Below are 17,745 nucleotides of genomic sequence, written 5' to 3' on the forward strand. Positions count from 1 at the left end.
CGGCTTGCTAATTTCCTTCTCCAGCTCATTTCACACATGAGGAAACTGAGGCAAACAGGGTTAACGGACATGCCCAGGGTCATATAGCTAGTAAATGTCTAATGCCAGATTTGAACTCAGGAAGATGAGTCTTTCTGACTCCAGGCTTAGCCTTCTACCCACTGTACTGCCTAGCTTCCCTATATGTATTATAACTGTCTTCTAATTACAATTGCTGTTCATTTGAATTGGGTGTCAGGATTTCTCCACTCAGAGACTTTAGTCTCCTCTTACAGAGGGTTGCTAAAATCCATCTCTGGCTTTGGTACAACTGGACAAATGTGCACCATTCCAGACAACATGACTGACAAAACTTATAAGAAAAGAGAACTGAACTTGTATCTGACATACAGAATTCTAAGTATTTTTTAAGGTCTGAAAAAAGGCCTTAGAAGTCACTTAAACCACTCCTGTCATCTTGTGGAGGAATGACTAGAGCAATCTTTTCATCAGATACACAGACAAATTCAGAATTTTATGTGAGGGAAAAAAAAAAACAGGTAAGAGTGCAAGGTCAAAGTGTTCACACAAAACCTGAATGGAGGTTGTTTTCGGCCTTAGGTGGTGGCCCCTAAGGTTACTTTCATTTCTAAGATCCTGATTCTGTAATTATCTGCAGTTAACAATCCAAGCTATTTGGGGATTTAATAGTAAATAATGGAAATTGCACAGAAATTTTTAAAAGCCTTTTTTTGGTGAGTAATTTATGATGGCATGTTAGCTTATCCAAATCCAACACAGTCATGAGTAATTTTAAAACATAACAAAAACACATACTTTTAAGTAATAAAATCTAAAGTCTAGTAGAGTACTGAAATATAATCTACACGTATGTGCATATGAACATATAGCTATTACAAGAAATATACCTATGATTTTAATTTCTAATTCTTTCCATCTTTTTTGTCAGAGAAGCTCTTCATTTTAAACAATTACTTAAAAAAAGAACCTGTCTTTATCTTAGGTTAGCATGTTTCCTTTCATTTTTAGAAATACTATTTGATCCCAAGTCTAAATTTACAAAAAACAAAAAGATTTAGCTATTACATGAAAAATGTCACATTTGATGTACTCCTATGCCTTCCCAATAAAATTATTCACAAAAGCCTATGCAAATTCTAAAGCAGAAGGGCTTCTACCATTGCTATTTCTAATTTTCCTATGCATGTGTTTTTACACATGCATGTAATATGGATGCATGTAATTTGCATTGTGCTAATTAGCACAATGTTATTCATAGTCCTGAATCCTGTGAAACTTGAAGTGAGACTTTAAGTTGATGCAAACCAACCACAGGCAGCTGTCTAGGGTAATGATGTTTTAAAGAAATAAATGGGGAAGAAAAGAAGGGAGGACTATTATTTTAGCTGCGGTTCTCAGTTAAGGGTTGGTCACCAACATGTCCATTGTTCATTAACCTTCCCATCCTATTCTTTCCCAGAGTTCCAAGTTCCACTTTTGTCACATTTCCAGAATAGTAGCTTGTTTCTTAACAAAATATTCTCAAACAATAGTCTGTCACCTCCATTTCTATAACAGAGTGAGAGAATGTGAAATCCTTTAAGCATCTGAGAAGAAAAGGTATTATAGACATTTGAGGTGACTGTGCTAATAGCTACAATTTAATCTGACTACACTCACAGTCACTATTTAGGTCAATATCATTTTCTTTCTGATATGGTACTTTCTTCTTCATTCTTACCTCTGAGCTATGTGCTAAGTTGCCTTTGTTTCTATACTCAAAATCTCATCATGGAAACCTTTGCACACACCTTTGTGTAAAGCAAATAGGAAAATCTGTGTTTTTGGTTAACATGTGCTGTCAGTATAAAAATGTCTAATTGTTACACATGCCAAACTATACTTCAAGGAGAGCTATTGTCATTGCCTATGTACTACATTAGACTCAGTGAACTATTTTGCATAATTTTGTCTTCAAAACCGAACATTCTGAATTAACTTCTCCCCTCTCTCAAAACTGCATTTGATGTAATTTATGATGGCATGTTAGCTTATCCAAATGCAACATAAGATTAATTTTAACCATTATCTTTAATATTGAGAATTGGGTTGAAAATATTATGGTGAATTGGGTTTAGACTATAATTTTATTTGTTTTGTAGTATTAAAGGGGGTCAGTATCCATTCTGCTATGTTAGTGAACAAAAAAACAGGCACGAACTTATCCTAAGCCATCATTCATCTTCCGCAGGCCCTTCTACTCAAGAAGCAACAAACTCTTAAAGTCCTTAAGGTGAGAAGGAAAGCAGAGGTTCTGAAAAGCAGAACTGCCCTGGGTCACCTTTCCCTCATCTCTGAAGTTCTCAGGAACCAGTGGCTCACAGGAGAGGTCTGGTATTAGCAATGGCATTGGGCTGGTACCTGTTCTCGCTAATTCAAATCAGCAGGCGGCTCAGGCGCTTGAGTATTTACTAATTTTCAAGTCTATCATGCTCATATTTGGCAACTTAAAGTATGTCAAATGTCCTCCAGCTTCTGGGGTGGGGAGGTGTTCTGAAAATGAAAACATTATGAAGGAATGAAATGAAAACATACTACCAATATCAGATTTTTTTTTTGCATTCATTGAGATTAATTTCTGGCCCCTAAATTGATTTCCCCTTCAAGGGCATGTTTTCCTTTGTCATAATGGTTTGAATTCAAATGAACTACTTTTCAAGGAAGAAATAAAAATGTCACATATTATCATAAGAAGAAATTCCATTGCTTGCAAGGCTTTGGAGTTACAGCAATCTGGACAACACTGCTTTTCTAGTGCAAAATCTGCATTTTATTAAAGACGTATTTTTGGAAGGTCCATTCAAAAATACACTGTGCTCAGTAAAAATTAACCATTTTCATGCTGATAATTAAGGTTACCACGGGATAAATATTTTTATAATATTTACAGCAACAATAGAAATTTTACAGAAGTTAGAATGGAATACATGCCAGAAAGAAAACTTGATAAGGTGTACATGATACAAAGTTTTATAAACACTTTACAAATGGTTTATTAACTTGTGAAGTATTTTAATATTCAACATGTTAAAGTTAGTTTGAACTCATGGATTAAAAAGATTAATACCCCATCACCTCCTTTCCACAATAAAAAGTGTATAGTTATGATTATAAAGTATGTGCATTTACGAATTTCTAGTAATTTTTTACCCATAAATTTGGATGTTATATCACATCATTTTGGCTTAGCCTTATCTTCTTGTTTGGTTAAAAACAAAACAAACAAACAAACAAAAACAACTAAGTTCTCAAGTTCACTCTGAGCTATATTATTTCCCACAGACATTATATTACTCCTATTGGGGACTGAAAAAGTTCTGAAATTTCTTCTAAATATAAAATAACTATTCTGAAATTCCCAATGGCATAAAGCAATTCTTAAAGACAGTATTTTTGGATGTCTGTTTTAGTTGGGTTTACTTGTTTTGAATGTAATCCAATTTTATAGGTGAAAAATTCCTTCATTCCATCAATCAGCCTGACTCAACTAAGATTACTAACTGACCCCCCCACCCCCAAAAAACACAAACAAATCACAACCACCCAATTTTAAAAAGGCCAGGGGAAGAGAAATATAATGAACTGACCACAAGGATTTTATATCTTTAATGAAAACTATTTCAAAGAAAGACAAAACTTTGCTATCCATTTTTTGGAGTATCTTCTAAGTTTACATTGAGAGCTTTATTCTGCAGAAGTGAACATTTTCTCAGTTCTTGTGATTCTGATAGCTTTGACAAGCTGGACCCTCTGGTAAACCAGGCAAAATCATCCTGTATGTTTATAAATACCATCTCACCTACCTTCTGTATTCCTAAGGCTCTTTTTATTTGAAATGAAGCAAAGCACCATGACAAGTTGGTCCTTCTGCTGAAACGAAACTAGCCATAACTTCCCAAAGCAGTGTAATTAACTTAAACCAAAGGAAGTCCTGAGAAAATCTTAATACAACGGTCTATAGATACAACAAATAGGGTAGATGGAGGAACACATAAGGCCTCTTTCTCCTGGATGCACTGTGTTAGAATAGAAGCAAACAAGGCAACTTTAAATCTGAAAACTACAAAGAGATTGATTTTAAGGTGCAAGACGACCTTACATTGATTAACACAATGACCAAATGAGGCTAAAGAGAAAGAACTTCAAACCCAGCAGAAAAGACAAGGAGGGGCCCCTCTTACACAGAAGCTAATACAGTATCATATTAATACAGCTCAGTTCTATTTCCTCTGAAAATCTAAAGTGGTAAATCTTTTCCAGCAAATAAGACAAAAGTCCCAAACCTAACCAAGCAAATCTATGGGAAAAACAATGCACATTTTGATGACACTATATATTCTATAGCAAACACATAAGTAAACTAACTGACTTATGGAAACTAAACACGTCAGAAATGAGTCTCAAAATCACCTTCAATATCTCACCGAATGATAAGCAGAGTTTTAGAGAAAAGGTATTTGGGTAGCGACTGGTTGTTCCACGTATGTCCATGAGCCCAGGACCTTTAGAGTTATAGTACATCAAAGCATTGAAAAATAAAAACAAACTCAATGCACTTCTAATTGATCATGGCTGTACCTAGAAAGACAAGTGACTCAGTTATATCCTGGTATTTTTTGCATTTGCCCATCATGTCTGGACCAGAACTTTTTGAGAGTCAGCACCAGGATTTCCAGGACTACCACTGGAGAAGTGGATACTATTAAAATAAACTAACTGCCCATCCTCAGAGATACACTGATCTATAGAGCTGTATAAACAGCCCCAGTGTAGCATCCACATTACTTTTTTTTACATCAGAGAGAAGTTCATATCACAGGAGAACTCCCTTTGCCCTCATGCAGAAAAAAAAAGTGTGAATGCACATGGAAATAGTCTAGTATATAGACTCATCTTCATATCTACTATGTCAAGTTCTCATGTCATAAAGGAGTATGGGTTTTTGCGTAGTTTAGTAATGTTGTTAAACACCCACCCATGCTGGAGATGATGGCCCTACAGATATAAAATTGGTAGTTTCAGGAGTGTATCTGGACCAGAAGAATATATAGATTTTATAGTATTAGAATTATAGGAACAGCTCTAAGAAAGTTGCCACTATCTCTTCCTTTAAGGATCCTGGTATATAGTTACCAGGAGAATTCTGAGGGCTAAAATTAGATCTTTCCAAAAACTTGAAAATAATTCTTAACATTATTTTTCAAAAAGTTGTATCTGGAATAATCTATATGTGGCTGGAAGATTTTTTTTTTTACATTACTGAACAGTAGATACCATGATATTAAATAAGTAATGTTAAGTAGGAAGATTGAGAAACCTTTTCCCCTCTAGAAGAAACTACTTGTTTTCAAGTTATGAAGATACTAAATCAGCTGTCCTGAGTTTGTACTACCAGGACATAATTTTTCCATTATATTTGTTACTATAAACTAACCAGCAAACTCTGAGCTCAGAATATTCTGTTAGACTGTAAGGAATTAGACCCTAGAGCATTTTTTACAAAGACTTCACCATGACAAATACAGGTACAAATACTTCCAAAATAAACATACCACCAGTACATTTTAGGTTGCAGATTTGCCTGGCATATGACATTTTTTTTCTAGCAAGCAGTATGAATAACCAAGGCCACTGTGTTCTGTAAATTTCTGCTAAAATCTACAGGTCCCTCATAGTGGCAGATGCAAATAACCCAAACTTCCAAGTTGCTGTTTGCTCTCAAATCAGCTGGCTGCATGAAAAACTTTCTGGAAGAACTAACCTGAAATTTCAAGCTTAAAAAATATGTTGGAGGTCACTTAGGTCCATCTCTCTCAAAATTATCCTTCAACAAGCAGAAAACAGCATTGAGGAGTAAAAGTAGAGGCTTTATTCAAAGATTCAACTGGAAAGAGAGTGTTAGTCTCTTAAACTCATATAATCAATTCCCTAACCTGGGAAAGAGGGTCAACTTGGCAAATCCAGTCTGTGAGCTGATCCCAGTGACTTGGGAACACCACAGAGTCAATGCACTCTGTAAGCACAACACCTTACCTGGAACTCTCAGGCTCCAAGTGTTATCCAACAACCCTTGGTAAATCTCTCAAAGATCCAAGAGTGAAGTGCAACTTGAGCCTCTCACAGAGAAAATGGTAATGGTGGTTAAAAATGAATGTGGACAAGAGAAAGGATTCCATAAGTGCCTAAGAACTTATTGTCCCTAATATGAAAGGTAACTCTGGAAACTGTATCAGTGACTTTGAACTTCAATGGATCTAGGCAGCTTAGATTGTGTAAACAAGTCTAAATACTTCCTTTAAGTCTTAATTAAGTTAGTTCATTCTTAGAAAGTCTACAGTATCTACTAAATGTATGGATGCCACACACTCTCTCACATCAAACTAACCAACTTCTGTAGTTCTCTCTCTAACACAGTTTTTCAGGAATAACAGGTCACTGTTGACCTAGGAGGAAGTCTCTGAGAAAAGGAAAAACATACCAGAATCTGGGAAAAGCAATAGCGCTAAGCTAAGATGACATGTTTGAAACTAAACACACGTGTGACAAAACCTCTCTCTTCTAAGAATAGGAAGAAAATGATAAGCCATCAATTTAATTTAGAGATCACATTCAGGATCAATGAAAAATTTCAAAGATGGGAAGAGAGGATAAAGATCTACCTCCAGTTATACTCTATTAATTATACACTATTAATAGTGTACCTGTTTTCTGGTTCTGATTTAGGAGTATATCACAAGTACTTTTAGTCACCTATTACTTGCAGCTGGAAGATTGATTGCTTTGACAACTTAAGATCCTGTTTCCAAAAACAATCAATATAAATGTTCCCATATATGAGACATCAGTAGTATATGGGTGAACAGGAAATGGCTCTCTTCCCAATCCAAGTGCCAAAGGCACTTCTACTATGCCTTCTATGCTGAAAATGGATTTACTAACATTTAAGGAAGGTGGTGGGAAGGGTTGTAGCCCTATTGTCAAAGTGTTGAACATGCAAGCTTCCAGTGTCATACGCACTCATAAATGCTGTTAGGTTTTTAACTCACATAAAGCAAGAGTAGTTCTGAAGGAAAAATTCCATTCAAGACAATGCAGAGCCAGCTGAACTGTCCTGAACTGGAGGAAGAGAGAAAATCTAACAATTAAAAAATAAAGGAAAAGTACAGTTTGCTAGATCATTAATGGATTTCAAACCAAACAGCTTCAATGATAATATCAAGCTCACCTTAAGTTTTTATTTAGTGTCCAATATATTTATTGAAAATGAAACAAAAAGCACCAATGAGTTCTACACAGAGTCTATACACATGAAATCATAATATAAATAAGAATGCAATATACACACAATCTAACATTTCAGAGAGACTGTGGAGAAATGGAGCCTCCTTTTTTGTACTCTGCATATCATTAGGGTTTCTGGTTTTTCAAAATCCCAAGGAAAACTGTGGCCATAGCAGTTCGATTTATTACATTTTTCATCTGTCACAGCTGATTTGGGATCTGATGCACTCAGACTCTGGTGGGAACAAACCCTGACAAAACCACACCCTTTTGGGGGAGAGGGGGGAGACAAACATACCATCTTCTCTTTAAAAGTGAACTCTGAGGGTGGGGAAATGTGTGTGTGTGTGAGGGGAAAATTTTCAAAAGGGCTGTCAACTGGGTACTTCCAAAACCGAGGACTGTGGACAGGTTAATGTGTTTAGGTCGGGCAAGACAAAATACACATAAAGCACAATCACTGGCTACTGTCACACAAGGGTCAAAGGCCTCAATGACATCTGTGAGCAACTTGGGAATGAAGGGAAATGAAGGATAAGAAAAAGTGGTATTGTTCTGACACTATATTTGTTATACTTAAACACCACCATATTGTAGGAAATTTGCAAAAATCCCTGAAGCCAGTGTCAATGGTAACCTTACTGGAAATGATACCCTAAGGAGACCTTAGAGGAAAATGGGGCATGTGACAATTTTTTCTACAACTAGATTCCACTGCTTCTAAAGCATTAAAATATGTTCAGAAATAGCAATCAAAAAAGTACAGCAGCATTTTTAATCAGAATACTACATGAATGTACTCTGTCTAGTTACCCAAAACAATACAAATGAATAATATACCTAAGCATTAACCTGATATGCCATGATTTGCAGTCTATCTTATGTAAATTCACGACTTTGAAATTCCACTTACAAATCATGTTTGATTTCTTTGGTCTATACCCCATAATATTCCATGGAAGAGCATCTATTTTTAGTTGTGGTTTTCAAGGGGCACTTTCTCTGTACCAAGAAATGTAAGTGATACCAAACATAGAGGGGAGCTATCATGCATGGACTGAAAAAACAGCCTGAGGTCTTCATTACAATGCAGCCAGCTGGGCAGTCCCTCATCCTCTGCTTTTTTTCTTTAAATTCTAACAGAGTTAGAAATAGATGGCACACACTTTGCTGCTACTGATCATTCCTTGAGGGCTGCACTCTTACAGGTGAGCTGGATTCATACTGTTACAGTCACACATGGCCACAATTCAACTCCCTTTTATTAGAAGTATAATACTGCACTTTATATCACAAATGTATAAAAATATGGCAGATAGTGTCATAACAATACTTTCTTTAAATGAAGATATTTATAAAACAGACAGGTATTTACCATATATATATATATTTATATATAGAATACTCCTGATGCAATATATAAATGTTACTGTTTAGTTTTTATAGAAACTACTGTAGCTGTTGCGCTGCTTCACAATGTTTCAAACAGCTCAAAATAACTTTATAACATAAAAGGTATGATTATAACAGTACAATATTAGTTAATCATAAATAAATGTTACAAACCTATCAAATATGGAAGTTAAAAAAAACACATTTAAGACATACAATTGGACTTCTGACCCTTGAAAGAAAGGGACAGGCTTGGATTACATAAATCCCACATTTCAACTAGGCAGAAAGTATGTGGTGAGGACATAGGTCGAGACACTTCATTTTTCCATCCCTTTAAGTACCAAGGCATACTTTAGCTTCCCAGCTTCATCAGGGAGCAAGCTAAAGCTGGAATGTGAGGGAGGGCCAGGGGCAGGGGGAAAGAACCAGGCAACTTCCTCCTGGACTCCATCATCAAAGGAGACTTCTGGTAACTGGCAATCAATAATTCAGCTCATTTACTATATGATCCCTGACGACTAATGTGGTGCTCAATAATGCAGCTCCACATACACAATATTGCACACCTTCAAAAGGCTGAAAATACTGGCTTATCACCCCTGGCCCTGACTACCCCCATCCCTTCCTCCCCACCCCTCTCCCAAGGGAGCTGGCTATCCCCCCCATCCCTTGGAGCATAATTACAAGGCTGTCTCTTTTAAATCATTCAGATTTGGCATCCGTGATCTATTTGTTCTGTTATATGTGGGCCCATTTGGCCCACTCTTAGAACCCAGCTGTTCAGAGTAGGAAGGCCCCTCATTAGCACTCCTGCTCACAGGGGATACATGCCAGCCTGGGTCTATCTGACCCGGCAGCTGAAGTGTCGGCCTGGTCTTTGGAGTGGCCTCAGCTCGGACATTGCTGCTGCTGCTGCTGCTAGAGGCTTGGCTCATGGGGTGAATCCGCACTTCTGAAAAGGAACTTTTGGCTTGCTGACTTGGTAAGGCCTGAAACCGGGGATCCGAGGAAGTGGGATGGTTTGAGGTGGAAGAGAGATGTAACAGCTTACGGAGTGATTTTAATGGCTGACTCTGAAAGAAAGAAAACTGGGTATTGGATATAGTGGACATTCTAAAGCTGGGAGGCAACTCAGTTGCACATCCATTCTGGTGTAAAAAAAATCAAGAAAGGTATTGTTCTTCTTTTGAGATCCATTATAAGGATATACATGCAACAAAAGGATGAAGGTCCAAGCTCTTACTTTTCTTCTAGCAATTTCATAACAATTCCACTAAAAAAACCCAACAAACCAAAAAAGAAATCTTTATCCTAGTCTTTAACAATTGGCTTGAAAGTTGATTCTACAAAATCTGACAATGGCTCTTTGATACACAGTTTTAAAGAGTGGGTTTTATTAAACCAAGGGAAATCAAATTAGAAAAATCTAAAGACAAAATAAATTAATGCAAGGTCATGTTCAGCTTCCAGAATGGAGTCTCCAACTCCTTTTTGGAGCTTGACTGGTACGTATCTGTGTATGTTTTGTCTCACTCCCCCCCAAAAAAACCCCTACACACACACACACACACACACACACACACCCCACACACACACACACACACACACACACACCCCTCCCCTCCACTCCATTCCTAGAGAACAAGGGCTGTTTTACTTCTGGATATATCCTTAGTGTCTATGAGAGTGTCTGGGACAGAGCAGACACTTTGCTGAACAGAACTAACCATGCCCACTAACTGCCTTCATGGATTTTGCCGAAAACTCTGGCATTTATCTGCCTATTCATTCCATTTTTTATTCTGAGTTTAACAAACGTAAAAAAAAATGGGCATTTTCATATTCTCAAAAGAGAAAAAGAGGGTTGTACATAAAACAGAATTCCTATTAGGTACAGCTTGTTTTTCTTTTAAAATATATAATAAATTGAACAAGCAAATTTCAAAGCTGTCCTGCTTGTTTGCTATTCTTGCTGGCCTTTCTTTTGATCTCTTCTATGCATTTTTTTTTAAAATCCTTCAGTGATCCTCTTTAGGTTTCTCTTCTTTTTTGGGGGGAGGGCAGTAGGAGCTATCCTATCTCCAATCCTTCTCTTTGTACTAGCACTTCCTCCCATCGCTGGAAAACAAAACAAAATCCTTGAAACAAATATGAACAGTCAAAATTGGCCATGTCCAAAAATATATGTCTTATTCTGCATCTTGACTCTATCCCCTCTCTGTCAGGGGGTGGGTAGCATGCTTCACCATTTGTCCTTTGGAATCATGCTTGCTCATTGCATTGCCTTAAGTTCTTAAATCTTTCAAAAGTATTATAGAAAAAGATATTGTTACTGAATCAATTGTTCTCCTGGTTCTGCTCATGTCACTCTGCATTAGTTCACAAGTCTTCTCAGGATTCTCTGAAACAGTCTCTTTAGTCATTTGTTATAATACGGTAATATTCAATTACATTCAATTACCATAATTTGCTCAGTCATTCCCAATTGATGGGTACCACCTTAGTTTCCAGTTCTTTGCTCTATCAAAAAGAGCTGCTATATTTTTAGACACGTAGATCCTTTCAGTTTTTCTTTGATCTCTTTGGACGTAAAGATCTAGTAATGGTACAACTAGGTCAAAGAACATGCAGAATTTAGTGACTTTTGGGCCATGAAAAGAAACTGCTTCTCAAAATGGCTGGACCAATCCTCTAATAGTATATCCTCTAATAGTATATTACTTTGTCTGCTTTGCTATAGATCCTGGTACAATTGTCATTTTCCTTTCTGTTTCCTGGCCAATCTAATGGGTGTGAGGTAAATCCTCAGAGTTGCTTTAATTTGTGTTATTCTTATTTATAATAATTTGGAACATTTTTTCATATGGTTGCTGGTAACTTGGATTTAATTCACTTGAAAACTATCTGTTCATAGTCAGAGATTCTTTATCAGACTGTAATGTTGCTGCTCCCATATTGGTGTATCCCTGCCCAACTCTGGCGCCTTAACACACACACCTCTTCCCAATATAAGACTGTGAACCATTTCCAGATGTAGCACATCAAGATATGTGGGCATCATTCACTTACATGAACTTGAAGATCTGAGATTTTCTCAGGACGCCACTCCTTCGGTCGACTGCTTTGGTGATTAGTTGAATGAATGGCTTTCTGTAATGCCAGAAGATCCTGACCATCTGTATTGGGCACCTATGAAGGAATATAGGAGATCTAGCTTATTATTACATCTAGCTATGTGATTGATCATTCCTAAGGAGCTCCCTTCCCCTAAAAATCTAAACCCCAACAATCCAAAGCTAAAACTCAAAATATTATTGCAATGTGTGGGTGTTTGTGTATGTATACACATATATATGCATATATATGAACATATATATGAGTGTGTGTTTATTTTTTACAAGTGTGCTCACTATAATTAAATGAGACTGCCCTCTTAACTTCATTACCCCTCCATAAGGAAAAACTAGCAGATATCATGCAGTTTTGCTAAAACCTCTACCCTTAAAGCATTCCCATGCTGTTAGTTTAGTCACTGTAAGAGAGAGCAGTTAAATCAATCTACACAAAAAATTACAATATATTATCCTCATTCAATAGCATTCCATACTGTAGTTAGGTTATGAACCAGTTCAATAAAACCAAGTCATTGGCCTGGTAGGAAATAAAGCAAAACACTAAATTTTAGGAAGGCAGAGGAATCTAGTTTTGGCTCTTACTGTTGCCAAAGTGGGAAAGAACCATACCCCAGTAAGTACTGGTCCAAGTATTCCTCCATGGGGTACCATGAGGACAATGAAGAAACTGGAGATTTCTTTCACTAATTCCAAAAAACTAAGATTTGTTTTTCTCAACAATTCAAAGAATGGAGAATGACTACTGTCAAATTCAGAATAAATACCCTGGCACTAAAAGTACCACTGGCAAAAACTGGAGCAAGCCAGGAAAAGAGCACAGAACTACTAAAAACTTGTTTTTCAGGAAGCCCTCAATTCTTCTCCATTTTATCCATTAAACATTGTTTTAGGGCAAAAAATTGCAAATCAAGTATTAATAGACCATGTCTAGGAGTCCCCAAAACAATTATTTATTAGGAATACTGACCTAACTTTTAACAGGAGATAAATGATCTTATGATTACTGTCTTCCAGCACTTCTTATCAACTTGTTTTCATATTGTTTTTTGATGATCTTTAGATTTAAGCTTTATCCTCCTTATTATACTTATTCAAACATGAAAGAGTGCTCAATAATTTGGATCCCGTGTATTTATGGAACTGGCTCAAAGTACTTAACTAGCATAAAGAGAATATGATCCCATGAAAATAAAATACATGCTGTTGTCATCAGTAAAACAAGTTTACTGGAGCAGGTTTCAGTGCTACAGTACTTAAAAATGGATACCATAGGTAGAGTGACTACAGGAAGCTTTTTCAAAGAAGAACTATGCTTTAAAGGATTCTTTGAATTAAAAAGAGGAAAGAGGGATTTCTTGATGCTTGGATTCTCCCCGTTGGTGGAGTCTGTCTGCAACATAAGATACAAATAAACTAATTGCAAAAATAGTGCTTTACGCAAAATGACCTTGTCTTTGAAAGCATTTGTGCAAATATGTATTTTAATGTTAATAGTAAGTGTCATAATTCTCATATTATGCTTTCAAGAGAAGATCGATTTTATTTCTTTTGTGAACAAGGATGTCTATAATGGAAGTTTAGGGTATCAAGGAATCTTTTCTAAATATATAATGAATATATGGCAACCTAAAATTGTAAGAGGAGCATCCAGATTAAATATCCAATAAGTTTATAAAATTTGTATTCAATAGCAAAAATATGATTATTATAAAAGAACTGCTTTTATATACTTCTAAACAAACTTGACCGTTTTCTGAACCTCCTTTAAAGATAAAAATGTAATACTTAGAAACAATCTACCATTGGCAAAATGGGTAGAAGAAAAAGATATACTATAATAGTTGTACCACTTAAACACTAAAATGTCATCTACCAAATCATACCACTTACTAATGAGTAAGTCATTCCCCTTTTTCATGCCCATAAATATTTACCTAGTGGAAAAATACCTGACCCAATTCAGAAGACTATATTTTCCCTAGTCCTTTACTTTTAAAAACAATATTCAAAGCCAAATATTCTAATTAGTCAAGATAACAAATCACTGGTATGTAATGATAAAGCTAATCAAATGAGCATATGCTAGGAGGGTTTGGTGAATGTTTTCTTTCTATACAACAGAAGCCACATGTCTAAAAGTAGTTTCCAGATTGACTCATTTGATTGATGCAGGATTGCACTTTTTTTGGAATATCTTCATCAGCACACTTAGAAAAATGTGTGAAAGGGCAGCAGAGGCATTTTTGAGCTTGCAAATGAAGGTAAGAGTATCACAGAGATTTTCACATTTAAACTATAAGTGGTGTATTGACCTACACCTACACACACACACACACACACACATATACATACACACACACACACACACATGTCCTATGTCTCTTATATGGCTGAATATGCAAATATAGGATTCTAAAAACACAAGTGGTCTAAAGCATTCTATAACCATCTATATGTGCATCAACACCTTCATCTGCTTGAATTTTATGCATTGCCCTTAATGGGGAAAACGTATCTGGATTCTAGCAGTTTATGCTTCCAGGTATAAAGCCCAATAGCCTAATGATGCCCATTTGCTTATTCTTGGTAGAGTTAATACAAATACCTGACTTAAGACCATATAAGCTTGTGGGCTCCTTGGGAGCAGAAACTGTCTTACCTTTCTTTGTAACCTCAGCACACATGATGATGCCTCACACTGAGTAAGCACTTCAAATTATGACAATGATTTGACTTACTATAATTTAGCAGGTTAATTCAAGTAACCTACAGAAATTTTTCTTCAGCATTAATATCCTTTTTAATTTGGTCAGTAAACTAGGACAGCAATATAAAATATTTTAAAAAATAAATTTGGAAAAGAGAGGTAGGCTGATGTAGTAGAGTCAGAAAGACCTGGTTTCAAGTTCTGCCTTTGAAACCTGTTATCTGCGTGAATACGGGCAAAGTTGCTTATGCTTTCAATTCACTGAGAAAATTCAAACATTGTAAGTTGATGGCTGTTCTTCACTGGTGGAAAGAGTTTCCGAACACATAATTTTCTAACTAATGAAAACACAGAACCAGGCTAAATAAAAATTTAAAACACAAAATCTTGAATGTGAGATTATTATTAGCATTAATAATAACACCTCACAAAAAGTATGTAACATTTATAAGACTTGCTGAACATCTTTCAACAATCTTATGAGAAAGTTAGTATATTATAAATCCTCATATTTATATATAAGGAAGTTAAGTGATTTACCAATCATGAGGCATCAAGGAAGTATTTTATGCTTCAGACCAAGATCTTGTGACTCTAAGCAGACTGTTTGATCTTCTAAGCCTTTCTATATCATGCTGTTTCTTAAGGAGCTAAGCTTTTCACAGGTATGTTTTATTATTAAATTTTAAAAATTCAAATGGAATCAACAAAAATAAATTAATTGGTATTACAAAACTAAAAGTAAATGCCAAATTACTCATGGAAAACTTTGTACTGGATCAAATTTTCCCAGCAAGGAAGGCTGGCCATCTCTTTAATATAAATGCTAATCAGAGATTTGCTATTTGAATCAGATACTGAATACCAAAATGACCTAATAAAATCAATCATCTATTTTGTATTATATTGTACATATCATTTCTTGAACTAAATGGCAATATCTTTGAGAAAAGGCCTATGTGTATTATTACAATGAAAACAGTACTGAATTTGATGTCACAGTACCTTCTATCTGTACAACCTTGGACAAGTCACTATAAAATGAGGGGACTGGACCAGATGACAGCTAAGGTCCCTTCCAGTTCTAAAGCAATGATCTGATGACTTTCATATTTCCCTGTCTGGTTAAAATACATTCTACTCACCTGAAACTTTTTATATGCTTGTGCAAATGAAACAATTATAGGCCCTGACTGCATTAGGCACCTTAAGTTTAATATTGGTTAAAAAACCCACAAGGATCTTGTGTCAAAGAAACATGGTACACTATATATTTCCATTTCCTTGATATATGATACTTTCTTTTATACTGATTGTATTAGAGTGTTAACTGTATTAGTGCAGAGATTGGGACAGAAGTGTACAAAGAATCAATTAAGATTTGGAAACTGATTGTAATATGGGATAAAGATGAGTTAGGAGTTGAAGATAACTGAGGCTGCGAACCTAGGCAGTTGGATGATGATTTCAACAGAAATACAGTTAGAAGATGGATGAAGAATAATGAGATCTGTTGTAGACGTGTTGAGTTTGAGCTGGTTATAGGAATCCATTTTGAGATGTCTAAGAGGCAGCTAGAGCTGTATGACAGTAACTCTGAAGACAGGTTAGGGCTGACTATATAGATCTGGGAGGCATTAGCATAGATACGATAACTAAACCCACAGGAGCTGATGAAGTTACCAAGAAAGAAAACATAAGAGGAACTAAGATCAGAGCCTTGGAGAACACCAACAGTTACCAAACGAGATATGGTTGATATGGCAAAAGATACTGAGAAGGATAGTCAGATAGGAAACAAGAGAATTCAAAAAACATTCAGTTGGCTTGTAGCCTACCCAGAAATATAGAGAATTTCTATATTCTCTAGAAATAACAGGTTTCTCTGGAAATACACAGATAGAAGAACTCTCCCCTACCCCTACTCCCCTCCTCCAAATCTCAGGCAAACAGTCAAGGTAACAATCTCAGATGCATTCACAGATAAGAGCCAGGTTTACTCCCCAACACTGTGGCTCAACTGTGTACTATTTATTCCTCTAGCTCCAAGATCACAGATTTACTCTCTCCAGGGTTCTGGTGCTATCCAGGAACTTCCTTTCTTTCCCTAGAAAGCTGAGACCAGGGAGTAACTCTCCAGGAGACTGAGGCTCAAGGACTCATTACTCTGCCCCAACCACTATTACCTTTGGAATCACATTGTTCTCTCTTCTGGGGCTCCATGATTACCCTGCCCAGTTATCTCTGAGACTCAAAGATTCAATTGCTGCCTCTCCACAGCTTGGCCTAGGAAGCCTTGTTATTATATCACTATTGTGGCTACTATCACCTCTGGGGCCAAGAGGCTTGCTTTGCTCTCCCGTGAAGTAGTATAGCTCCAGGGGTGGGAGGAAACTGACAACAGGACGGATTCATATTTTGGAAATCAAAGTCTGTTCTCAGGCTTTTAACCAGTGCTCAGTTCTCTCTAGATTTCTCTGCCCCCCTTGCAGATCTATCTACAAATCTTTTATAAACCTGAGTCTACGGGTATGATTCTACAATAACTTTCCCTAATAAAATTCTCTTCCTACTCCCAAGCCCAGCCTCAATCTATCTATCAAAATATTTGCATCCACTGAGAAAGTACAATCAAAGTTCCTCCCACGTACCAAGGATCCAAAATCAAAGACCCAAATAGTGACCTCATCCTTGAAGCTGATCTGGGTGACCAGGGTCTTTGGTCATCTATCTCTTCATTTCCCATCTGCTTCATTCCTCTGGATTTCTCCATCATGCTCCCAGTAACCTCATCATTGTGTACCTCATTTTCCTGCAAGATCAAATCAACCTTGGTACTCATCTATCACCTACAATACCCTTTGCCCCTTTGACTGGATGATGCAATCATCAGCTCCCAAATCTTCATTTAAGGAGGAAGCCAAGCCAGCTATTTCTTCATTTCCTAACTGGATGTAGTCCTTTGGATTTTTCTATCATTTTCACACAGGGGACACCTTCAATTTTCAGCTTCCTTTTGGATGTTGTCTTTCCCTATTAGATTATAAACTCCTTGAGGGCAGGAACTTTTTCTTATTCATATCTGTATCCCTGGTGCTTAGCACAGTGCTAGGCACATAGCTAACATAACTGACTGATTAATCACATGCTTTAAGTAGGATTTCAACT

At 36.5% G+C, this 17,745-nt stretch overlaps 1 protein-coding gene across 1 annotated transcript in view; it reads right to left on the reverse strand.

Moving 5' to 3' along the window:
* Positions 1-8,585: 8,585 nt before the first annotated feature.
* CDKL5 (cyclin dependent kinase like 5) overlaps positions 8,586-17,745 on the reverse strand; it is a 254,855-nt gene continuing 245,695 nt past the window's right edge. The window contains exons 17-18 of the mRNA XM_072614215.1: positions 11,806-11,925; positions 8,586-9,809 (exon numbers count right to left, since the gene is read on the reverse strand). Coding sequence (XP_072470316.1) covers positions 9,417-9,809; positions 11,806-11,925 — 513 coding nt within the window. The 3' untranslated portion in view covers positions 8,586-9,416. The remainder of the gene's footprint in view (positions 9,810-11,805; positions 11,926-17,745) is intronic.

Source organism: Notamacropus eugenii, chromosome 5 (genome assembly GCF_028372415.1).
Source record: "Notamacropus eugenii isolate mMacEug1 chromosome 5, mMacEug1.pri_v2, whole genome shotgun sequence".
Lineage (NCBI taxonomy): Eukaryota > Metazoa > Chordata > Mammalia > Diprotodontia > Macropodidae > Notamacropus > Notamacropus eugenii.